Source organism: Nerophis lumbriciformis, linkage group LG02, assembly GCF_033978685.3.
Source record: "Nerophis lumbriciformis linkage group LG02, RoL_Nlum_v2.1, whole genome shotgun sequence".
Lineage (NCBI taxonomy): Eukaryota > Metazoa > Chordata > Actinopteri > Syngnathiformes > Syngnathidae > Nerophis > Nerophis lumbriciformis.
The window spans coordinates 29820267-29846485 of NC_084549.2; the positions used below are offsets into that span (position 1 = coordinate 29820267).

The window sequence follows — 26219 nt, forward strand, 5'->3', positions numbered from 1 at the left end:
GGGGCCCTTTTTTGTTTTAGCGGTGCTATACTATCAATGGTTTTGCGCAGGGCATTGTCAAAGTTGTTAGTTAGGTTATCAATAGAGCCGACATAATTTGGGAATGGTGCCATTACCGAAGGCAGTAGGTCAGCAAGAGTCATCGTTGTGGCAGCATTAATGTTGCGGCTGCTATAGCAGTTATTATTATTATTACTTTGTTGACAATGAGTCAGAACTTCGAATATTATAAGGTAATGATCGGACATTACTTTAGTATACGGGAGTAGCATAACTTTGGAGGTGGTGACACCCCTGACCAGCACTAGATCTACCGTATTACCGTTGCGATGCGTAGGTTCATGTATTATTTGTGTAAGACCACAGCTATCAATTATAGTCTGGAGCGCCACGCACTGAGGGTCCGATGGGGTATTCATATGGATATTAAAGTCCCCCATTATGATTATATTGTCTGCGTGCGTCACTAGATCAGCAACGAACTCTGAGAATTCATTGATAAAGTCCGAGTAGGGCCCTGGGGGGCGGTAGATAACAGCCATATCGAGAGGCAGCGGTGCGACAGACCTCATAGTAAGCACCTCAAACGATTTGTATTTATTATTTAGGTTAGGGGTAAGGTTAAAGTTTTCATTGTATATTAGTGCGACACCCCCACCCCTTTTAAGGGGACGGGCAATATGCGCATTCGTATAGTTAGGAGGAGATGCCTCATTAGCGCAAAGAAATCGTCTGGTTTGAGCCAGGTTTCGCTAAGACCAATGACGTTAAGATTGTTGTCTCTAATGACCTCATTAACTAATAACGTTTTGGGAGACAATTATCTTATGTTTAAAAAGCCCATATTATAAGTATTGGGCTGTTTTGACAAGTTTTTGTTTAAATTATCCGTAGTAGCAATATTAATAATGTTGTGTTTATTATACGTAGTGCACTTTAAATAGTTTCGACCATATCTAGGAATTGATACGACGGGAATTTTCAGATTGTTTGCTTGATGCTCATAAATGAATATTTCAGCACATACACAATGTTGACATCTATAGTTATATTTTGATTGACAACAGTAACAAACATGGCAGTAGACACTAAGTTATATCATAACATGCAAACTTAGCCGAGCAAAAACGATGCATATTTATCCGGGAGAGTCTTGATACCAATTTCCTTGAGCTAGCCACACACAAAGAAGTTGTAGACCTCCATGCTTTTTCAAACTTTTCCGACGTATAACCCTTGATATCACTCGTCAAATCTTTTTTTTTGATAAAGTAGGATCTATTCCATTGCATAGTTTGAGTTTTTGCTCCCTTCTGCAGGAAGATTTAAGCCTTTTTTGTACTCAAATAGTTTGCTTGCTGCACAACAGCCGTCTTGGCTTGGTTGATCACCGATGGTTTTCACTTCAGGGAAGAATCACTTGGTGGAACAATAAGTCTTCAAAAAAAGGTCAACGTGATGTTAAAATGTTAATTTATTCAGTTCATTTACCTTACTATTCAAGGCGCACCCACAACATTTTAGACAGAAATATTTATATTAGTAAGACACAGATATATATACCCGTACGTAAAATGTTGTAAATGTTTATTTACATACCTTAAATGTTTCCAAAAAAATGTCACACGGCAGTAAAACGGCTGATCAAGCAAAACAGAAGTCATCCTCATGGCTGTGGAAGGTTAGAGTGTCCGCCCTGAGATGGGTAGGTTGTGAGTTCAAACCCCGGCCGAGTCATACCAAAGACTATAAAAAATGGGACCCATTACCTCCCTGCTTGGCACTCAGCATCAAGGGTTGGAATTGGGGGTTAAATCAACAAAAAGTATTCCCGGGCGCGGCCGCCGCTGCTGCTCACTGCTCCCCTCACCTCCCAGGGGGTGAACAAGGGGATGGGTCCAATGCAGAGGACACATTTCACCACACCTAGTGTGTGTGTGTGACAATCATTGGTACTTTAACTTTAAACAGCTAAACAGACACAACATGTTAGCTCAAGCTAACAACGCTAGCTTGATTACTTTACAATAGCACGTACAAATATGCATGAAAACACTGGTACCGACATCACACATGGGACAGGTTAGTAAGTATGAATTGTTTTAGCTGTATTGTAAAACTCACAAATGTTGTTTGGAGTGATGAAGAATCCTTTCGAGCAGAAACGCTATAGGCGAATAGCAAATTCAAGGAACAAAACAGGAAATGCATTTTCAACCGGCGGCACCTGCAGTGAGCGAACTTGTCCAAAAGATGGCGCCATAGTACCAACAACAACACAGCTTTTCAATGTCTCGGTTGGTGTTGAATACAAAACATAATGGCCATTAGTGAAGAAACATCCATAAATTACCTGCACTGTTTTATAGGCCGCAGGGTTTAAAGCGTCTGGGAAAAAAACGATATATTTGTATTTTTCTTTGTTTCAATCATGTGTTATTGGCTCCTAAATGTGTTCATATCTTTGGACGTCTGGAACAGATTGGAACATTAAATCCATGATATTCGTCAGATCTTTTGGAAGGGATTACAAGTTACAAGCGAGGTATTACTGTGTTGTAACAGAGGTGACAAAGTTCCTCTGCAGATTGTGGATTAAATGGATTGTCACCACCTTTTTTACAACTTGGTTCTTTCTCCCATTCGGCTGCTGCGTGTTACTCAGCTTTGATTACGTAAGCACCTTCTGAGGAAGCCACAGATCTGTTGGTTGGTGTCGTTGGACAGACATTTACTGTCAAAGTTCTTGGAGCGTTAGGCTTCTGTACTGCGTGTGTGTGTGTGTGTGTGTGTGTGTGTGTGTGTGTGTGTGTGTGTGTGTGTGTGTGTGTGTGTGTGTGTGTGTGCGTGTGTGTGTCAGATATTAGGCGGATCATCATATATCACCACGCTTTCTTCCGAATGACGAAAAGGCAATTTATGTGCCTGTCAAAGATGCGGAGACATTTCTTTCCTGGGAAAACGGATTTATTCCGATCATAAACCATCATTCAGTAAAACCGAGGTTTATTAAAAGTATATTATGGGGTGACATGTCATGAAGGAGCATCAAGGCACTTGAATGAGACTAGGAGTCCTTATTGGATATTGTTGGGCTGCAGGGATCATTGCCAATGTGATGAAACCCTGACAGGCTGGTGTGAGGGTGTCATCTCGCTGCTAGTTCTAGCTACTTCCAAATCAAACTGCCCATATTTCAGTACAAGACATTGCATACTCTGCACAGCAATGTGTAAGGAAAAAAGGAAATATTTTCCTCTGCAGTTGACTTTGGCATTTAGCCAAATGTCCACCGCAGTGGACAATTGACCAAAAAAAAACAAAACAATGTCCACATTTTTGGGGAAAAAAGCCCTGTTGTGTAAAACACATATGTCCACTGTAGTGGACGCTGGCTGTCAAGACATTTTAAGACTGGTCTTGTTTGTTTTAGGAAGTACAGATTTATATATGAATGAAAATGGTGTATAAATGAAAAGTTTTTCAAAAAAACTGATCTGGAAAAACAGCCATCAATCACAGCAGAGCCTCAGCAGAGAAAGTGGACAGTTTTCAGACACGTAGGAGCCAGGATTTCAGACTGAAAGCCATGACGTACTGCATGGCTCCTGCCTGTCTGAAATCCCCGATCTTTAACACAAAACCCGAGTCTAAACTCCAATTAAGGGTTTTTGCCTTTCACTTGCAAGCCTCTCTTGACCACCACTACTTATGGGTGGAGGCAGTCTGTTTCAAGTATTTGACAAAACATAACTCAAAAGGCTCATGTATCAATTATGTGTTCCGTAATGGGCCAGCATGTGTGGCTTTGTGTGAGAAGAATAGTAATTGTCGTAAGCGGTGTGTGTGTGTGTGTGTGTGTGCTGACACAATTTCACATCTATCTCTATGGCGTCAGGCATCTTTAGTGTAGCTCGTCTGTCCCCCCTCAGGACCTCTTCAGTCGTCGTAATCTGGAGGTTCTGGGCACATTCTGACTTCCCTCCTCCCCGCCTGTGGATCTGGAACCAATAGAGGAGCCTGAGGATGCGAGCTTGACAGATAGGCCCCTCAGACTTGTGGCCAGCTTGTTTTGGTTCGTCTGTGCTGTGTTATTCCTTGTGAGGGGGAGCCTCTGGTCCCGTTTCCCTGGAGTAAGCAGCTCCACTTCCACTGTGGTTTTCTTGTACTCGGAGACTGGGAAAGCCTTGGACGCAGCCTCTGTTTCGTCTGGAGGAAGGGGCGTCAGAGGAAGAAGGTCCTGTTTGGATATTTGCGTGATGCACTCAGTGGACTGAGTTTGCACTGTGGCTGAAGGTTTCTGGAGGTCCGTCCTCTTGGCCTTCTGTGGGCGAGTGTCTTCTCCTGCATCGCTGGGCTTAGACCTCTTGCTCTGCCTGGGTCTGGGACTGGTTTCCCGTGGGCAGATGCCTACTGAGGCCAAGTTTGGGTTGATGCTTTGTGGAGGACAATTAGAAGGCGGCTGCTGATTGGCCCAGCCCTCGTTCTGAGAGCCCGGTACCTGCTGCTCTATATTTGAAGGGGTCGTCCCGCCATGGTTGGACGCACTTTCTTTCAAGCTTCTTCCTGACTCTTCGACGCAGTCTCTTTGCTGCTTCCCCCCACTGAGACCGCAGTGATCTTGCTGGACACTCGCTTTCTTGGCTCTGAACAAGACAAGGAGATACTCCAGCGTCCTGTCTGACTGGAAGGGTCGGAAAGTTCTGCATTAGATCATACTTACATCTTTTGAAGCGCAGTCTTCTTTATTTTTGCGGCGCAGTTGAAAGACTCTTGGATTTCTCCCTCTCTGGAAAAATATTCTGACCTGCTTTGTTCGCTCAGCTCGGTCTAGAGAGGACAAACAGAATCCGTGTAAACAAAAAATATTATCCCTGGCATCGCTCGGAAGATTCTGGCTCCATGGCGGAGAGCTGTCATTTTCTGGCAGCGTCAGACAGCAATAGTCTGTTGCAAGAAGCACAAAATCATAACTCAATTCCATCAAGACAAAACCCTTAAAGGGGAACATTATCACAATTTCAGAAGGGTTAAAACCATTAAAAATCAGTTCCCAGTGGCTTATTTTATTTTTCGAAGTTATTTTACCCATCACGCAACATCCCTAAAAAAAGCTTCAAAGTGCCTGATTTTAACCGTCGTTATATACACCTGTCCATTTTCCTGTGACGTCACACAGTGATGCCAATACAAACAAACAGCAAGGTATAGCGACATTACCTCGGATTCAGACTCGGATTTCAGCGGCTTAACACTGTCTGATAAAATAATTACTAACAACTATGAACTAGGTTTACAGCATATGAAATACATTTGGCAACAACATGCACTTTGAGAGTGCAGACAGCCCAATTTGGGCACGCTAGGAACATATATTTTTCCACGATTTCAGCACTCAGGTTAACCATACCTAAAAAGACACAAAATACTGCATTACACAAGACTACCCGAATGTACTCGAATGATTGAAAAAAATAAATGTTTTTAAGGTAAATTATTGGTAAACACAGTTTATGTATAATAATTTACGTAAAACCACAAGTAACGAATAAAGTTTTCATCAATTAATATATTCTGTAGACATACCCTCATCCGCTCTCTTTTCCTGAAAGCTGATCCGTCCAGTTTTGGAGTTGATGTCAGCAGGCCAGGGAAGCTAGGGTCGATATTCTTCTCTTGATCATCTTCAGTGGCATAAGGGACTGTGTGAGTCAAGACATCCAGGGGGTTTAGCTCGCTCGTCTGCGGGAACAAACTGCCGCCATTGCTTGCCGTGCTACCGAGGTCCGTTGTCCCTGAATAGCTCACACACTCCGGCAGATTCAATGGGGGTCTGGCGGCAGATTTCTTTGACTTTATCGTTGGAAATGCATCTGCTTTGAGTGTCGCAGGATATCCACACATTCTTGCCATCTCTGTCGTAGCATAGCTTTCGTCGGTAAAGTGTGCGGAACAAACGACTGACCATTTCGTCGGCTTTCCCCACACCCTCGTATTTTGAACAAATTTCGTCCAATTTCTTGCCACTTTCGCATCTTTGGGCCACTGGTGCAACTTGAATCCGTCCCTGTTCGTGTTGTTACACCCTCCGACAACACACCAACGCAAGTGAGAAAATGGCGGATTGCTTCCCGATGTGACGCGTCATCGCTCCGAGAGCGAATAATAGAAAGGCGTTTAATTCGCCAAAATTCACCCATTTAGAGTTCGGAAATCGGTTAAAAAAATATATGGTCTTTTTTCTGCAACATCAACGTATATATTGACGCTTACATAGGTCTGGTGATAATGTTCCCCTTTAATATTGCGTTATGAAAAAGGGCATTTATTCTTATTTGATACACATAAATGTCAAAAAGTTCAACTTCAGAGGAATGTTTGCTAATACATTTTTGTAACATTTAGTAACAGCTGACCTCATTAGTTGTGCAGTATTAGGGTCATTAGTACAAATAACTGTATGGGTCCAAAGCGCGGCCCCGGGGCCGTTTTCAGTCAAACATATACCTCAGCATACTGTAGATTATTTCAATATTAATTAAATAAATCCATTATTATACACCTTTGCCTTGTAATGCATAACACAACACTTAGGGCAGTGGTTCTTAACCTGGGTTCGATCGAACCCTAGGGGTTCGGTGAGTCGACCTCAGGGGTTCGGCGGAGCATCTGCCGCGGATGTCAAGACAAACCCGACTCATCGTCTAAATAAAAGCTTCTCCCTATCGGCGTATTATGGATACCCCCGAACAATGTTCCCTCTAATTTTCCATCGGATTTGCAGGTGTGTCATTTCTTGTGAGTTCATGCAGTGTGTTGGTTTTGTTCTTTGAACAAAGTGATATTCATCTACGGTTCATTTTGTGCACCAGTAAAAAAAACATATAACTTTGTCTTGAATTGGAAAAAAAAACATTTTATTTTTCACTAAAGAAGGGTTCGGTGAATGCGCATATGAAACTGGTGAGGTTCGGTCCCTCCAACAAGGTTAAGAACCACTGACTTAGGGCTCTACAAACTCTCATTTTCCAAAATTCATTTTTTTTACTATTTTTAGTGGTACAGTCTCCAAACTGTTTCTGCCGAGATCTGCATACTGAAAAGTGAACAAACATGGCGGGGCTCACTTTGATGCATTTTATGCTAAACTTAAAAGAAGAAAAAAAAAAGACTTATTTTAGCTTGGATGGTAATAGGTGACAAAGCAAATAGTTGTTGGTGTAATATATAATATATCTCATAAAAGGGGACTGCCCGCATTTTTTCTAGTTTTGCCTATTGTTCACAGTCCTTATGAGACAAGAACATGTTTTTTTTTTGTTTTTTTTATTCTAAAAAGAGAAAAATGCTTGTAAAATGCAGTTAGCAATGCAGCTAATGGAAGCAAACCATTCGGCCTCTAAATCACTCTAAAAATGCATTTTTCATTTACTTTCCGTAACCTGTATAATAACCAAGATGTAGCGACAATTTTATTGTAAAAGCGAACACTGAGAAATTGTTTTTCTACCGTACTACTAACACATCGACGGCATTAGCTAGAAGTAAGCTAGCTTCTGTGTCAGCAGCTGAATGGCTTTTGAGTTTGTAATGCACAACACAATGTGATGGGTCACCCATCTGAACTGACTGAAAAACATGAACAATCACATTACAATATGATACGTTTAATGTTTTGTTTGTACACAGCGAGCTCGACAGTGTATGTAGTTGTACTAACACGCATGATGTGCTGCGTGTATCATGATCAATATTATAGTGACTTACTCGATGGACAGTTGTCCGTTTATTCAAGCTGGTTAGGGATGTTTTTTTCCCAGTTGATTTTGGGTACATAGGTGCAAATTCTTGTGTTTAGACAACGTTTTTTTTGGGGGGGGGGGGGGGGGGGGAATTCAATAACGATTCTTGGGGTCACGATTCGATTCAAAATCAATTTTTTTTCAATTCAACACGATTCTCGATTCAAAAACGTTTTTTTTCCCGATTCAAAACAATTCTCTATTCATTCAATACATAGGATTTCAGCAGGATCCACCCCAGTCTGCTGACATGCAAGCAGAGTAGTAGATTTTTGTAAAAAGCTTTTATAATTGTAAAGGACAATGTTTTATCAACTGATTGCAATAATGTAAATTTGTTTTAACTGTTAAATGAACCAAAAATATGACTTATTTTATCTTTGTTAAAATATTGGACACAGTGTGTTGTCAAGCTTATGAGATGCGATGCAAGTGTAAGCCACTGTGACACTATTGTTTATTATTATTTATTTTTTATAAATGTCTAATGATAATGTCAATGACGGATTTTTAATCACTGCTATGTTGAAATTGTAACTAATATTGATACTGTTGTTGATAATATTCATTTTTGTTTCACTACTCTCCTCTCAATTGCTCTGTTTATTGCAGTTCTGAGTGTTGCTGGGTCGGGTTTGGTATTGGAATTGGATTGCATTTTTATGATATTGCTATTGTTTTGTTGGATTGATTAATAAAAAAAAACAAAAAAACCAATTAAAAAAATAAAATAAAAAAATAATCGATTTTTTAAAAATGAGAATCGATTCTGAATCGCACACCGTGAACATCGCGATTCAAATTTGAATCGATTTTTTCCCACACCCCTAATATTTATAGCTAGAATTCACTGAAATTCAAGTATTTCTTATATATATATATATATATATATATATATATATATATATATATATATATATATATATATATATATATATATACAGTATATATATATATATATATATATATATATATATATATATATATATATATATATATATATATATATATATAAATATATATATATATATATACATATACACAAAATAAATCTCTACTCATTGTTGTATTTGAAAGTGCAATGCTTTGCAGCCAGTAGCACAGCCTTTGAAGGAGCATAGGTATGGTCAGCATCTGTGAAATTTAATTTGCGGGAAAGGAGTGTGTTGAGGGTTGAATTGTCCATCCTCTTCCTATTGTCTGTCACTATTTTTTTTTGGACATTACATTGCTGGGTCGGGTTTGGTATTGGAATTGGATTGCATTTTTATGATATTGCTATTGTTTTGTTGGATTGATTAATAAAAAAAAACAAAAAAACCAATTAAAAAAATAAAATAAAAAAATAATCGATTTTTTAAAAATGAGAATCGATTCTGAATCGCACACCGTGAACATCGCGATTCAAATTTGAATCGATTTTTTCCCACACCCCTAATATTTATAGCTAGAATTCACTGAAATTCAAGTATTTCTTATATATATATATATATATATATATATATATATATATATATATATATATATATATATACAGTATATATATATATATATATATATATATATATATATATATATATATATATATATATATATAAATATATATATATATATATACATATACACAAAATAAATCTCTACTCATTGTTGTATTTGAAAGTGCAATGCTTTGCAGCCAGTAGCACAGCCTTTGAAGGAGCATAGGTATGGTCAGCATCTGTGAAATTTAATTTGCGGGAAAGGAGTGTGTTGAGGGTTGAATTGTCCATCCTCTTCCTATTGTCTGTCACTATTTTTTTTTGGACATTACTACTTGCCGTAGTTTTGAAGCAATGCATGATGGGAATCCGGATGTTGTGTGTCAGTGTATTAACATGCCGACTGGAATAAACACACGCTGAGAAATAGCTTCGTGCCTGCCTACTTTATGGGTTATAGATCAATCTATGGATAACGGAGACATATATAATAGTCTCCTTCTTGTTGTGTGTGCAGTTGCGCACTGAGCTCCAAAAGCCGTAGATGTTATAAGGTGACTGGGCCGGCACGCTGTTTATATGGAGGAAAAGTGGACGTGACGACAGGCTGTCCTCACTCAGGTCCGGCTGGAAATCAGGAGAAATTCGGGAGAATGGTTGTCCCGGGAGATTTTTGAAAGAGGCACTGACATTCGGGAGTCTCCCGGAAAATTCGGGAGGGTTGGCAAGTATGGGTGTGACGTATCTAAAAACAGCTGACTGTAACAGCTGAGGGGGAATACCTGCCTCGCACACCTGGGACACTGTCCTACATTGGCGACACCAAAGCGGAGAACAGATATGGCCGAATCACGGAACTTAATTTTGAAAGTTTTCTCTAACCTGTCAGCTGTCTTTAGACAGTCACACCAGGAAGTGTTTTAACAGTGGCCGTCCCGCGCAGCTTGGTCCAACACCAGCTAGAATTTAATTGACCATCACATATCACCACTGATTGAGATTTAAATTAAGCAGTGCTGGCCATTGAGCTGAAAAATGTGAAAAAGTGAACTCGCTATGCAGAGCAGATCTTAAAGTGTTAGTGAGGTCTACACAACGTACTATTGCACCTCTACACTGGGTAGCATCTGCTACACACACTGCACTTCTGTTTGTTGTATTGTGAGAATTTTTAAAGCTTAAATATAAAAAAAAGATTACAACTTTTAAAAGTTAATAAGTTGTGATATGTATTGCGGCTCTAAACTATTTTTAATTAGTGTCAAAACGCCTGTTTTGATAGAAAAATTGGTGATTATTCTATAGATCAGCCATCGTTAAATGGCGGACCAAGTTACTGCCTTCTCCAGACCGGTGACCAATTAAAGTCAATGGAAAATATAATATGACAATATTGTGAGACCAAACACAGATCCTTCAAGACGTATCCACAAAAATCTGATGTAAGAGTGCGAAAATCCAACAGAGCTTAGAGCCAAGGATGAAAGATGTATAACAGTAATGACATATTCGTATACAGCACACAATTTGCACATGAGTGTTCACTCAGGATTGTATGGATTTTTGGGCAACAAAAAGTTGATCATTGGCGAGAGAATGATGAAAGGGTACGGATAATGTAAGCTGCATGATTCAATATCACTATTTTATGCTAGTGTTTAAAATTGGGTATGCAAAGCAACCATCCATCACTTATTTTGTATTCAACTATGAAATTTATAGATGACACTAAATGTCAGAGGATTACTAAAGTCAGCAGAATTGTAACCCTGCGAACCATGAGAGTAAAAATTGACTACCTATCCAGTATATTTTGCAACGCCAGTAAATGTCGAAGGCAGTAGGATTTATGCTTGCATAGATAACATGAATATCTGCACCATATGTCATGGTAACCCTTCTATTGACTGCCAATTTATCACATTAGAACACAAATCTGAAAAGAATCTGCAGTCAAGCATTCAATTATAACTTGCATAACTCAGTTTAAATCAAACCAACAAACAAATCATTGCATGTACATTCCGGCATCCACATCTTATTATGGCTAAAACACTCATATTCACATCATAGCTGTTCAATAAACTAGCTGGTAAAATGTATGAATAATGTGACAGTGACAGCTCCTGGAGGAAGGAGAATGTGACCCCAAGTGCACAAGCAAACTAAGGCATCACAGCTTTGCACTGAGAAAGACCTTGCAAATGCACACTGGTGTTGTTGTGTGGTGGACTGAGTGAAGACGCCGCCACACTGGGGGAGGAGAATAGAGGTGGCGAAGGGTGGGAGTTGGGGTGCAGCTCCAAGAAACAAAAGGACAAGATAAGAGAATAAAAAGGAAAACATGAAAATGTTTTGAAGAGGAAACTAGAAAAGGAGAGGCACCCCCATGAGTCCTATACCACCTGACCAACACAAGCTTTCCATCATGCCCACTAACATAAGAATCCAAACACAGGAAGTGCACTACAGGCAGCTCTTTGTGTACACATTGAGTCATGGACTGTAGGCAGAAGTTCAGCCTTTTCACTATTCGTATAACACAGAGCTACAACTGGCTTCGGATTTAGGACAATGACCCAAACACAAACACAACCCTACCCATCAGCCCAGCAACAACAATTCTGTGAAAGACGTGGGAAGCAGCCATTTGCATTGCAATGCCTTGATATGAACTCTCATCCGTTTACTATGAATAAATGCTGTTTGAAAACGAACTTGAAAGAAAAGACAACAAGAAACCAATGGGAGGTACTCTGAGAACGGTTTGATGGTTTGTTCCTGTCGGCGTAACTTCAAAAGAATTAAATAGTCAAGACTGACAGAACACAAAGGAAAGAGGAAGATAGTGGCTATATATAGATATAGATATACAGAAAGTGGGACTGGGAGAGAGCTGGTTGATGACGGTCCATCACCGAGGGGTTTCCAAGAGTTGGACCTGCATGAACCGAAGAAGGAAGTGGAGAAAAAGCACAAAAAGATAATCCTCCTATTGAGCACAAAAGAACGTGGCCCCGTCTTGTAAGAAAACAATGTACAGTCTCAATTAGTAGAGCCACCCTATGGAAATAGCCATTATGTATCGTAAATGGTGTGGCGTGACTGGAATGGTATAGCGGTCGTGCCAGCAACTTGGGAGTTCCAGATTTCCTTCCATCTTCCGCCATCCAAGTCACCTCTGTTGAGTCCTTGGGCAAAACTCTTTACCCACCTTGCTTCCAGTGCCGCCCACACATTTCGCTTAAAAATGTAGATGATGGGTTCACTATGTAAAGCGCTTTGACTCTCTAGAATATAAAGCGCTATATAAATATAATACCCTTCACTTCATTAACTCTTTTTTTTCCCCAAAAAACAAACAAACAGTGAATGCCTTCCAAAACATCTTGCTTCCACACTAGGAGCTATAAACAGGACGGAGCATATGGAAGGCAGAATATTGAGATAAGTCCGGAAAAGGGGCACAAGGAGGAGAATGAATCACTTGATTTAAAAAGGCAAGCAGCAGATTCTAATAGCTTAAACTAACTCTGGGTGACTCATTGAAATAACTTTTAAAAAAAGTAGGCCAACAAAAGGAGAACCTTAATATCTGAGATAAATCTAGTGATAGAGATTATGTTGCTTCAGCTACACTCAAAAGTAGAGCACAAATAGGTAAATAGTCTGATTTTTTTTTTTACTTAAATATGCTTGTAATGCACAGAATCACACAATAATTTCATGATTAAAAAATATTTGCTATTGAATTTGAAACTACACATTCAAGCATTACTGTAGCTTTTAGCAGGAATTTTGGTCCACTGGGTTTTACCACAAATTCTTAACACCCAGAAATGACAAATTATTTTTAAATAAAGGATACATTTTTGAAACATGCAAAGCTTCAATTAAGGTGATAAACAGGCAAGAAAAAAATCAGAAATCTGTCAAACACAATTACACAAGCGCACACACACGGACACACTGACAATTCCTAACCTGTTGAAATGTTTAATACCTCTTACAAGTTTTCGGATGAAAGGCTTTATTTTTGGAACGACCAAGTTTACAGAAAAACTTGAATTGGCACCAACAAACAAACAAATCCTCCACCGAGTTAACAAAAAAAATACCTCCTGCAAAGTGCACAAACACTAACGTTCACCCTATTGCCAAAAAATGCAATGTTTGTCTAAGCTCTCCTCATCTCTCCTTCAACAAAGTCAACCAACATGCATGGGCATGACAGTTTTTATCCCTTTAATGATGAGGGAGGTTTGTGGATACACCCATATTGTAAGGATTAACATAAACCCAACAGTATGGGCTCACAAAACAATCAGAGCAGCTCTATAATAGGGTGAAACGAGTGGACAGAACCACGTGTCATGGAGCTGTGTATTTGGCCCAGGTGGAGGAGAGAGCAGCATCCGATGGCCGCGGATCCTTGGGAAAGTTGCGGCGCTGGCTGTTGTGAGCTGAGAAAAACTGAGGCGTGCTGAGGTGATGAGTAAACACACAGGCCCGTCCAGAGCACAGCAGAATGTGGGGGGACTGGAAACACATCTGTTCTGCCTTTGATCCAAACTTCTGCAGCCCAGCACGCCACTCACCTCAGTTGCCCACTCTGCGCCTGACTAGAAAACAACGACCACGATCCTAAACACTTGCTCTTCCTTCCCATGCTGCCCTCCCCATGCTGGTGCTGACTCCCCATAGGAGCAACTCTCTAAACAGGACTTGACTAAAGAAAGGTCATTGAAATCTGTTTTCACAAAGTCTTGTGCAAAGGTCTTCAGCATCTAAATAGCTCAACCTGTGCCTGCTTTATAGATTAATCAAACTATGTACAGTATATACTATCCTAGATATGAGTTAGGTACTACTCAACATATTCAGGCATGGTTCACATAATACTAACGGCTAAAATAGCAGTCTGAACACAATTAAAACAACATTAAATATTCAAATCAGCTTTGCTTCATTACAACTACATGAAGTACAATATAACCTAGACTTCAAACCCCTCATTGTACAAACGTTTCAATTTACGAACGACAGAGCAAAATATGTGTTGTTTGACAAAGCGATTTTGTGCCCGGTAGCACATTGATTGTTTGAGCCGGCTGAGTCTGTAACTGGACGTGATGTCATGTGCAACCCATATACCATAACATGGCACCGTTGGATTTCACAGGAATCGGTGCCCTGTAGGACCAGTGGGATTTGGTCGGTGCCAAAAAAGTACCGGATCCATCCGTAGCTGAAACCCATTATTCATGTTCATATTACTTCTTATGGAGAAAATTGCTTCAATGTACACACTTCTCTATTTACGAACCCTGTTTAACAAGCAATTGCATTGGAAACCGAGGTTCAACTGTATACTGATACAAACACTTTGGGAAGGCCATTCTAAAACCTTAATTCTAGTCTGATTTAGCCCCTCCTTTACCACTTTTGACGTGTGTTTGGGGTCATTGTCCTGTTGGAACACCCAACTGCCCCCAAGACCCAACCTCCGGACTGATGATTTTAGGTTGTCCTGAAGAATTTGGAGGTAATCCTCCTTTTTCATTGTCCCATTTACTCTCTGTAAAGCACTGGTTCCATTGGCAGCAGAACAGGCCCAGAGCATAATACTACCACCACCATGCTTGACAGTAGTAATGGTGTTCCTAGGATTAAAGGCCTCACCTTTTCAAATATTGCTGGGTATTGTGGCAAAACAGCAACATTTTTGTTTCATCTGACCACAGAACTTTCCTCCAGAAGGTCTTATCTTTGTCCATGTGATGTCAGATGAAACTAAAATGTATTTGTTTGGCCACAATACCCAGCAATATGTTTGGAGGAGAAAAGGTGAGGCCTTTAATCCCAGGAACACCACACCTAGCATCAAGCTAGGTGTGGTGGTAGTATTATGCTATGGGCCTGTTTTGCTACCATTGGAACTGGTGCTTTACAGAGAGTAAATGGGACAATGAAAAAGGAGGATTACCTCCAAATTCTTCAAGACAACCTAAAATCATCAGTCCGGAGGTTGGGTCTTGGGCACAGTTGGGTGTTACAACAGGACAATGACCCCAAACACACGTCAAAAGTGGTAAAGGAATGGCTAAATCAGGCTTGAATTAAGGTTTCAGAATGGCCTTCCCAAAGTCCTGACTTAAATGTGTGGGCAATGTTGAAGAAACAAGTCCATGTCAGAAAACCATAACATTTTGCTGAACTGCATTAATTTTGTCAAGAGGAGTGGTCAAAAGCTTGCCAGAAGCTTGTGGATGGCTACAAAAAGAGCCATATTGCAGTGAAACTTGCCAAGGGACATGTAACCAAATATTAACATTGCTGTATGTAAACTGTTGACCCAGCAGATTTGGTCACATTTTCAGTAGACCCATAATAAATTCATAAAAGAACCACATTTCATGAATGTTTTTTGTGACCAACAAGTGTGTGCTCCAATCACTCTATCACAAAAAAATAAGAGTTGTAGAAATATTTAGAAACTCAAGACAGCCATGACAATATGTCCTTCACAAGTGTATTTAAACTTTTGACCACAACTGTATATATAAAAAATCAGGTGTGTACAACGTGCAGTACATGTATTTTTTCCTGTCAAAATCAAAAATACTAATATATTTAATAAGAAGCAATAAAGTACTATATTGACACATTTGTCTTAGGTTTTCGTGGGCCCCTGGAGCGGTCTAATCTAAGTCTATGAGCATGAACTGATGAAAACTACTCAGATGAGAGGCCAAATGTCAGACAGACAAACTGAACAGTCAAATGAACAGTAGAATGTCCTAAGAATAACAATAACCTGGATGAATGAGAACACATATAGGCACATTCATCTTTAAATATAAAAAAATACCGTGTGAATCTTTTCACGGGCAGCCCTGGCTCTCGCGTTGTTTAAAAAACAAAAAATGTTAACTGATTTCGAGTTTTGTGCGATATCCGGTTTATGTTTCTACACTAGATTAATCTACAGATTCAAAGCTGTTGCTTATCGATTGAGGCAGCTGCCCCCAACGCAGCCAAATTGCTCACTTGTCAAACTGTATATCTGGTCATAACAGTTTTTCTTTCACAACCTGAGTTGATCAAATAGCTAATAAGACATATTTGTCTTTCCTTTTTAAAGAAAATAAATGCATCACACAAATACAAATCATACAAAGACAACATGTTAACAATGCCCCCACCACACTCTTGACCCAACCCTGGCCACGTCTCCACCGCCACATACATATTGCCAATCTGTGAACAACTGCGATATCAAGCTGTGTGAGGACAGCATTTGTCATTGGTTCAATAAAACAAAAATTGGTGATACAGTTAAAAATTACATAAGCTAAACGTAGGGTTGTATTTGAGGAAAAAGCAAATGATCGTACAACATGTTTGGGAATTACAAGATTGCTGCCACAGAGTTTAAAGGCCACCCCTGAGGTCAACTCTTTCTCACCAAAAAATTCACTGACCTTGCACAAAGTGCAAATTAGATTAATTTACTTCCTTAAAGGGGAACATTATCACAATTTCAGAATGGTTAAAACCATTAAAAATCAGTTCCCAGTGACTTATTATATTTTTCGAAGTTTTTTTAAAAATTTTACCCATCACGCAATATCCCTAAAAAAAGCTTCAAAGTGCCTGATTTTAACCATCGTTATAAACACCCGTCCATTTTCCTGTGAAGTCACATAGTGAAGCCAACACAAACAAACATGGCGGAAAGAACAGCAAGCTATAGCGACATTATGGGTTGTACCGTATTTTCCGCACTATAAGGCGCACCGGATTATTAGCCGCACCTTCAATGAATTACATATTTCATAACTTTGTCCACCAATAAGCCGCCCCGGATTATAAGCCGCGCCTACGCTGCGCTAAAGGGAATGTCAAAAAAACAGTCAGATAGTTCAGTCAAACTTTAATAATATATTGAAAACCAGCGTTCTAACAACTCTGTCCCAAAATGTACGCAAATGTGCAATCACAAACTTAGTAAAATTCAAAATGGTGTAGAGCAATAGCAACATAATGTTGCTCGAACGTTAATGTCACAACACACAAAATAAACATAGCGCTCACCTTCTGAAGTTATTCTTCATTCGTAAATCCTTCGAATTCTTCGTCTTCGGTGTCCGAATTGAAAAGTTGCGCAAGCGTGGTATCCAAAATGGCCGGTTCCGTCTCGTCGAAGTCATCGGAGTCAGTGTCGCTGTTGTTCTGTGAATCCTGCCTTCCGGAAAGCTCGGACCACAGTTGTGACCGAAATATCTGCCCAGGCATTTACGATCCACTGGCAAATGTTGGCGTATGTCGTCCGGCGCTGTCTGCCCGTCTTAGTGAAGGTGTGTTCGCCTTCGGAGCTGTGTGAAAAAAGCCACCCGGCCTCTTCGCGTAAACTTCCCTTAACCACTCGCTCATCTTTTCTTCATCCATCCATCCCTTCGAGTTAGCTTTTATGATGACGCCGGCTGGAAAGGTCTCTTTTGGCAAGGTCTTCCTTTTGAATATCACCATGGGTGGAAGTTAGCATGGCAAGCTAGAACCACAGTGAAGGATGACTTCTCATTCCCTGTGGTGCGAATATTCACCGTACGTGCTCCCGTTCCACAGTGCGGTTCACAGGAATATCAGTTGCTGTGAAATACGGTAGTAATCCGTGTGCGGATGGAGAGATTGCGTCTTTTTATGAACCGGATCCTTGTCGCTTAGTAGGAGCCATTTTGTGGTCTTTACAGATGTAAACAGGAAATGAAACGTACGGTGATATCCGCGCGTTTTTTCTTCTTCTTCCGGGGGCGGGTGGTTGCTTACAGTAGAAGAAGAAGCGCTTCCTGTTCTATGGGGGCGGGTGCTTTCCTTGGCGGTTGCTTGCGTAGAAGAAGAAGCGCTTCCTGTTCTACCGGGAAAAAAGATGGCGGCTGTTTACCGAAGTTGCGAGATCGAAACTTTATGAAAATGAATCGTAATAAAGCGCACCGGGTTATAAGGCGCACTGTCAGCTTTTGAGAAAATGTGTGGTTTTTAGGTGCGCCTTATAGTGCGGAAAATACGGTACTTGTATAGCGCTTTTCTACCTTCAAGGTACTCAAAGCGCTTTGACACTACTTCCACATTTACCCATTCACACACACATTCACACACTGATGGCGGGAGCTGCCATGCAAGGCGCTAACCAGCAGCCATCAGGAGCAAGGGTGAAGTGTCTTGCTCAGGACACAACGGACATGACGAGGTTGGTACTAGGTGGGGATTGAACCAGGGACCCTCGGGTCGCGCACGGCCATTCTTCCACTGTGCCACGCCGCCCCTTAGCTCGGATTCAGACTCGGATTTCAGCGGCTTAAGCGATTCAACAGATTACGCATGTATTGAAACGGATGGTTGTAGTGTGGAGGCAGGTAGCGAAAACGAAATTGAAGAAGAAACTGAAGCTATTGAGCCATATCGGTTTGAACCGTATGCAAGCAAAACCGACAAAAACGACACGGCAGCCAGCGACACGGGAGAAAGCGAGGACGAATTCGGCGATCGCCTTCTAACCAACGATTGGTATGTGTTTGTTTGGCATTAAAATGGCGGATTGCTTCCCGATGTGACGCCACGTTGTGACGTCATCGCTCCGAGAGCGAATATTAGAAAGGCGTTTAATTCGCCAAAATTCACCCATTTAGAGTTCGGAAATCGGTTAAAAAAATATATGGTCTTTTTTCTGCAACATCAAGGTATATATTGACGCTTACATAGGTCTGGTGATAATGTTCCCCTTTAATATTTAGCATTTTTTGTTCTATAAGTCATAGTCTCTTAATTATGCAATAAAACTCCCTAAAGATAAAGCATCCTTTTGGGGATGAGCTGTCTAAAGCTACTGTAGCACTTAAAAATATTTGCTCTGACATAGAACAAAGTAAGACCGCATGTATTTTACACAGCAGTGCAATCAGGATTTACGTCAACTTTAATTGTTTCCAATCAATAGTTCGACCACTGGCAATTTTACCATCAAAAAGACAATTTACAAAATAGCCCAGAATGTAAACAAATAATTGATTTTGTCATGTGAAAAATGTCAGACTTGCTGTCTGGTGTTTTTCCTCAACAAACCACGCTAGAGGTTGGATAAGTTCGAGGTACACCGCAAGACTCCCACTCTCCAATCCCACTGTATGCACTGAATGAGCCTCGGAACCACATCCCGGGAAGGAGAAAGCAATCGACAGCAATGCCTCCTTGAACAAGAAAAATTGGTTACACACTCTGAACTTTTCACTGACGACTGTGCTCCACTAAAAATATTACAATCGCCGCTTTCATTGAAGGCCAAACTGTGGAGGGTGCAGAGACATTTTCAAAGGGAAACAACAGGAAAAAAATCAGCAGGCTGCTGATCATGGAATGTAATGGGAGAGATGTCCTTCCTTGATGTGAGTGCCAAGGTGAGAAGCTACACCAGCATTTCCCAGAATACACTGGGGAGTTTGGGATCAAATGAGCACTGACCAAAAGATTCTTTCTGGAAATATGAATGGACAAGAAATAACTTATGATATTGGCAAGTGTGTAACATGACATAAGCTGCATGCGCTTCCAACAGGAAAAATAGGCACTGTAACCAAACCGCATGATTTCTCACCCACCACTACACCATCTTTGCATCATGCATAATGATGTGGAATGTAATATGTAGCGGAGTGAACTGATTAGTTTTACTGTGAATGTTAAATTATATATAGACTGTTAATGGACAGTGATATCTCAGTTTGTAAAGACTTAGAATGGTGGCCAGAAAGTTGTTTAAAATCCTGAGAGGAACAACAAAAGCGGAGGATTCACTATGGACCAAAATACAGTTTGTGAACTGCAGAAATTATTTTTCACAGCACCAAAACCTCTAATGCTCAAGCATTGAGACTGTGTGCACATTTGCAATAGTTATTGATTCCTCACATTTTCTGTGCTGAAATTGTGAGCATATCCTCAGCTTTCTAAATGTACCCAGACTCTCTCTTTGGCAGAAATGTTTTCAATTATTTCCAGCCTTACTTGTGACTGCCCAGTAATGTTGAAGTTTTCAACAGCAAAACTGTCTTGCTCAGGTGATTGGGGGGGAGGAACTTTTTTTCTAACAGGCTAAAAACTCAGCCTCACCCCCTCTTTCAAGAACATCATATTTAAAGTGAAAGCGCTGTTTGGCAATAGCGGCTTTTGAGGTATCTTCTGCCAGGCGCCTGTAAGAAGAAATATAGTATAAACGATACTCACTGTGGTTGGGCTCAGTTTTCCATAGTGCACTGCAGCACCCTCTGGACGGCTTACGCACACCACGTAGCGCTCGGGAAACACATGCAACTCTAAAGGCAAGCAAAGAAGTGACAGATCCAACCAGTAATAAAAAATTTCTACAACTCTTATTTTTTTGTGATAGAGTGATTGGAGCACATACTTGTTTGTCACAAAAAACATTCATGAAGTGTGGTTTTTTTATGAATTTATTATGGGACTACTGAAAATGTGACCAAATCTGCTGGGTCAAAAGTATACATACAGCGACATACATTATAAATTTTGGTGATGTAGAAAATTTACAATCAAATCAAATTAGCTTCATGGCATGGCCTCTTAACTTCATGTGAGTGATTATGACTGACGACACTTGTTGACTTCTCTGAGCTCATTTAAATATCATGTGATGCAGTCATTAGACTCGGTTACAAACACGATAATGGGAAAGTCAAAGGAACTCAGCACAGATCTGAAAAAACTAATCATTGACTTGAACAAGTCAGGAAAGTCACTTGGAGCCATTTCAAAGCAGCTTAAGGTCCCAAGAGGACCTGTGCAGACAATTGTTCGCAAGTATAAAGTGCATGGCACAGTTTTGTCACTGCCACAATCAGGAAGAAAACGCAAGCTATCACCTGCTGCTAAGAGAAAATTGGCCAGGATGATCAAGAGTCAATCGAGAACCACCAAAAAGCAGGTCTGCAATGAATTGGAAGCTGCTGGAACACAGGTGTCAGTGTCCACAGTCAAGCGTGTTTTGCATCGCCATGGATTGAGAGGCTCCCATGCAAGAAAGAAGCCCTTGCTCCAGAAGCGACACCTTAAGGCTCGTCTAAAGTTTGCTGCTGATCACATGGACAAAGATAAGACTTTCTGGAGGAAAGTTCTGTGGTCAGATGAAACAAAAATTTAGCTGATTGACCACAATACCCAGCAAAATGTTTGGAGGAGAAAAGGTGAGGCCTTTAATCCCAGGAACACCATGCCTACCGTCAAGCATGGTGGTGGTAGTATTATGCTTTGGGCCTGTTTTGCTGCCAATGGAACGGGTGCTTTACAGAGAGTAAATGGGACAATGAAAAAGGAGGATTACCTCCAAATTCTTCAGGACAACCTAAAATCATCAGCCTGGAGGTTGGGTCTAGGGCGCAGTTGGGTGTTCCAACAGGACAATGACCCCAAACACACGTCAAAAGTGGTAAAGGAATGGCAAAATCAGGCTAGAATTAAGGTTTTAAAATGGTCTTCCCAAAGTCCTAACTTAAATGTGTGGACAATGCTGAAGAAACAAGTCCATGTCAGAAAACCAACCAATTTTGTTAAGAGGAGTGGTCAAAAATTCAACCAGAAGCTTGCCAGAAGCTTGTGGATGGCTACCAAAAGCGCCTTATTGCAGTGAAACTTGCCAAGGAACATGTAATTAAATATTAACATTGCTGTATGTATACTTTAAACCCAGCAGATTTGGTCACATTTTTAGTAGATCCATAATAAATTCATAAAAGAACCAAACTTCATGAAAGTTTTTTGTGACAGGCAAGTATGTGCTCCAATCACTCTATCACAAAAAATAAGAGTTGTAGAAATGATTGGAAACTCAAGACAGTCATGACATTATGTTCTTTACAAGAGTATGTACATTTTTGACCACGACTGTATATATATCTATATATCTATATATATATATATATATATATATATATATATATATATATATATATATATATATATATATATATATATATATATATAAATAATTTAGGGCTGTCAAAGTTTAACGCGTTAACTATCAATTTAAATAACGGCAATAATTATTTTACTCAGTTTCACTCAGTAAACGTTTGGGAACTGAGGAGACACATTTTTTAAGCTTTTCAGGTGGAATTATTTCCCATTCTTGCTTGATGTACAGTTTAAGTTGTTCAACAGTCCGGGGTCTCTGTTGTGAAGTCAAAACTTCCCATGACGGAGCAGAAACGTGTGAACTCGTTGGGAGTTTCCTCCTCTCCCAGCTCGCTAGCCTCAATCTGAACCTTGGTATTTACCGTGATGACGGACTGGCAGTGTGTCGCGCCTCGCCAAGGAGCAGCGAGAATACCAAGAAGCGCATATGCCAAATTTTCAAAGAGAACGGCCTACGGATCACGATTGAAGCCAACAAGCAAACCGTCAACTTTCTTGACGTCACTTTCAACCTGAGAAATAACAGCTACCAACCATTCACGAAACCCAACACAACACTCCAATACGTGCACCATGACAGCAACCATCCACCCACCACCACGAAAAGAATACCTACCGGAATCAATAAAAGGCTATCGATGCTGTCATCTAGCAAAGCTGAATTTGACCAAGCAACCCCCCCGTACCAAAAAGCCCTTGATGAAAGCGGATACAATTTCACCCTCACCTATGAACCCACGCTAGGAAACCAGCCAAAAAAGAACAGAAAACGAAACGGCATCATCTGGTACAACCCCCCATACAGCAAAAACGTCTCAACGAACATTGGACACAAATCCCTCAACCTGATTGACAAACACTTTCCCAAAGACAACAACCTAAGAAAAGTATTCAACAAGAACAACATCAAATTGAGCTACAGCTGCATGAACAATATACGACAAATCATCTCAAACCACAACAAAACAATTGCAAATGAGCCGTCGACCCCCAGTCAGAACGACTCCAAAACCAACAAAGCATGTAACTGTCGAAAGAAACCTGATTGCCCCCTCAACGGGGGATGCTTACAAACATCAGTTGTCTACCAATCTAAGGTAATACGCAAGGACATTAACACATCCGACACATATGTAGGATTAACCGAGGGTGAATTCAAAACCAGATGGAACAACCACAAGGCTTCTTTCAGGAACAAAAACCTGCGAAATACCACAGAACTCAGCAAACACATTTGGGACCTCAAAGACAATAATGTTGAATATTCAATAACATGGCAAATTCTTGCATCCAGCACACCTTACAATAGTGGTAATAAAAGATGCAACCTATGCTTGAAAGAGAAACTGTTTATTATCTACCGTCCAGACCTGTCATCCCTCAACAAGCGCAGCGAAATTGTAACAACATGCCGCCATAGACGGAAACACCTCCTAGGTAACACATGAACCAATCACCACGCCCCTAGGCCAGCCTGTACCCACCCACTCTGTGCCCTATATAAACCATGGTATGCGAATGCTCCCATTAAAATCTCCTGACGATTGAGGGTAGTACCCCCCTCATGAAACAGGCCTGTAGAGATGAAATAATCTTGTGATTTTTTTTCCCCACACATACACATACATATATATATATATATATATATATATATATATATATATATATATATATATATATATATATATATATATATATATATATATATAAAAACACACACACACATTTATGTATGTGTGTATGTACAAAAGTATATACGTATATATATATATATATATATATACATATACACACACATATACTTATACTGTATATGTATGTTTGTATATAGAGAGAGAGCCGTACAGCTTTACGAGCATGAAATATTAGCTCTTGGAAGTGTGATGCTGTGATGTTCCATCATTTAAAAAAAAAATGCTACTGCCAAAACTACTTTCAATGAGAAATAAATCAATTTTAATGTCCTCTGTTCATTGGAGATGAAGTTATTTGGACAGACTCACTGAACTTCAAGACAAGATTTATACATGTGTCTCCTCTGGTTAATAGTCCAATTTAAAAATGACAATATGTTATTCCTTCCATTTAACACATTCGTATAGTGGGACGCAACGAAAATAGCATCAAATTAATAATAATAATAAATAAATTCTGTTGATTTTATTGTAGTCTCATAAAAAAAATGTAAGTTGTCAGAATGCTTATTTAAGGTTTTATACAATTACACCAAAGGATTATGACTTTTGCTTACAATTAAAATAAACAATGTAAACAGATCAGTTTAATGGATAGTTATAGTTACACAGACTGACCACAATGTACAAAACACAGTGGGCTCCATTACACAACCTATGACCCCAGAAGATTGACTCTAATTTGATGTGTAACAGCCCTGCTGAGAAAGCCATCATCCCAGTCTGCAGCAGGTCAGTACTGTTTTTAACATCCCTCTCCCGAGGGGGCAAATATTAACTTTACCGACAGGAAGACAGCCGTGTTAGTCCCATGAAAAGGTGGCTTAGGGTCACAGACACTAGATGGGCCATGGAGATATATTTTCCACTATACTTAGACAATCTCACAAACTCTAAATGGGGTCTCGCGAGAACCACTTAATGTCTGCCTGTTCTCAACAACACCCCGAGTAGGTAGGGACAAGACATAAAAATAAGTGAGGGCGAGAGACAACATGCAGAGCGGATGACTTGCTCATTCTGTGGGAAATTTGGCTGCACATTAGTCATATAAATGTATATTTCTGATTCATTTAATTTGGAAGTGATTCATGAAAACGTATAGGCTACGTACCACCAGTGAGCTGATTGACAATACATCGGAGGTTAAAGTGACGCTTCAGAAAATTGGCAACCAAGCTGAAGTTTTTCCCTAAAAAGAAAAAAATATATATTATGAACACAAAGGGTCAATACATACAAGGCATAAATAACAGAGGAAACTTTGACGTTTTTGCGCGATCATATTTGTGACTGACTGGACACAACATACTGACTGACTAAACCGGCTGAGCAGTACAGAAAATTAAAGAATGGATGAATGCTCTAGTATGTCGCCCGATGAAATACAGCACCCGTAGTAGATTTTGGACCAGAACTTTTCACAACCATTAGGAAGAAATAGTTTCCATCCATCTTTCAACAACAATACATAACAATAATGACTATAATGATAATGACACGTAACAAAGTATTTTTATTTAGTATAGCACCACTTCCATTTCTGGTAAACTTTTTCTTGGCTGGATGCTCAGCAGGATGTGTGCTGGCATTGAGTTGGATCAGTGATACAAATATAATGTTTACTTCAACTCCATTTTAAGTCATAAAACCTATTATCTTAGAATTCAAATAATTTTGTTGGTCATGCCAAAGTGCGTAAGAGAAAAAGATAAAGATGGTCCAAAATCATCGCGGGTGATGGCGAGCTCCATAACTTCTACATCGGCATCATTTAAAGACTGTATTTTCCTAAAGCATGTGTACAATACAATTGTTTTGGTCTACAACCAGACAAAAAAAACAATAAACCCACATATAGTTCAGTTCAGTTCAGTTTGAGTTTATTTCGAACATGCAAGTATACAACATGATACATCACAATCTCCAGTTTCTCTTTTCAACATGTTCGAAAAGGAGTAGGAAGAAGCAGAGCTTATTTAATCCTACCCCTTTTCTTTTACATAACAGTTGCTAAAACTTTTGTTCACTTCCTGTTCTCAATTTATTCACAATATACTCCATAAGTAATCACAATAAAATAAGTAAATAAATAATAATTGGTGAAGTAAGTTACATTTCATATGTTGAAATAAGTAAGATTATTTTGTGAGTGAAAGAATGAATGAATGGATGAGTTAAATAAATTCAGATTGTTTATCATGGTTCTTCTTCTTTGTACTTTGTAAACACTTTAAGTTTGAAGAGTTTCTTGAAGTGGA

At 39.8% G+C, this 26219-nt stretch overlaps 1 protein-coding gene across 2 annotated transcripts in view; it reads right to left on the bottom strand.

The window, feature by feature from the left end:
* Window positions 1-1569: 1569 nt before the first annotated feature.
* slx4ip (SLX4 interacting protein) overlaps window positions 1570-26219 on the bottom strand; it is a 70446-nt gene continuing 45796 nt past the window's right edge. Inside the window, exons 4-7 of one of the 2 annotated variants that reach the window (XM_061962000.2) lie at window positions 25073-25150; window positions 20561-20649; window positions 4724-4830; window positions 1570-4646 (exon numbers count right to left, since the gene is read on the bottom strand). In XM_061962000.2, the coding sequence (XP_061817984.1) occupies window positions 3929-4646; window positions 4724-4830; window positions 20561-20649; window positions 25073-25150 (992 nt within the window). In that variant the 3' untranslated portion in view covers window positions 1570-3928. The remainder of the gene's footprint in view (window positions 4647-4723; window positions 4831-20560; window positions 20650-25072; window positions 25151-26219) is intronic. The other variant, XM_061962078.2, reaches the window with a different exon arrangement.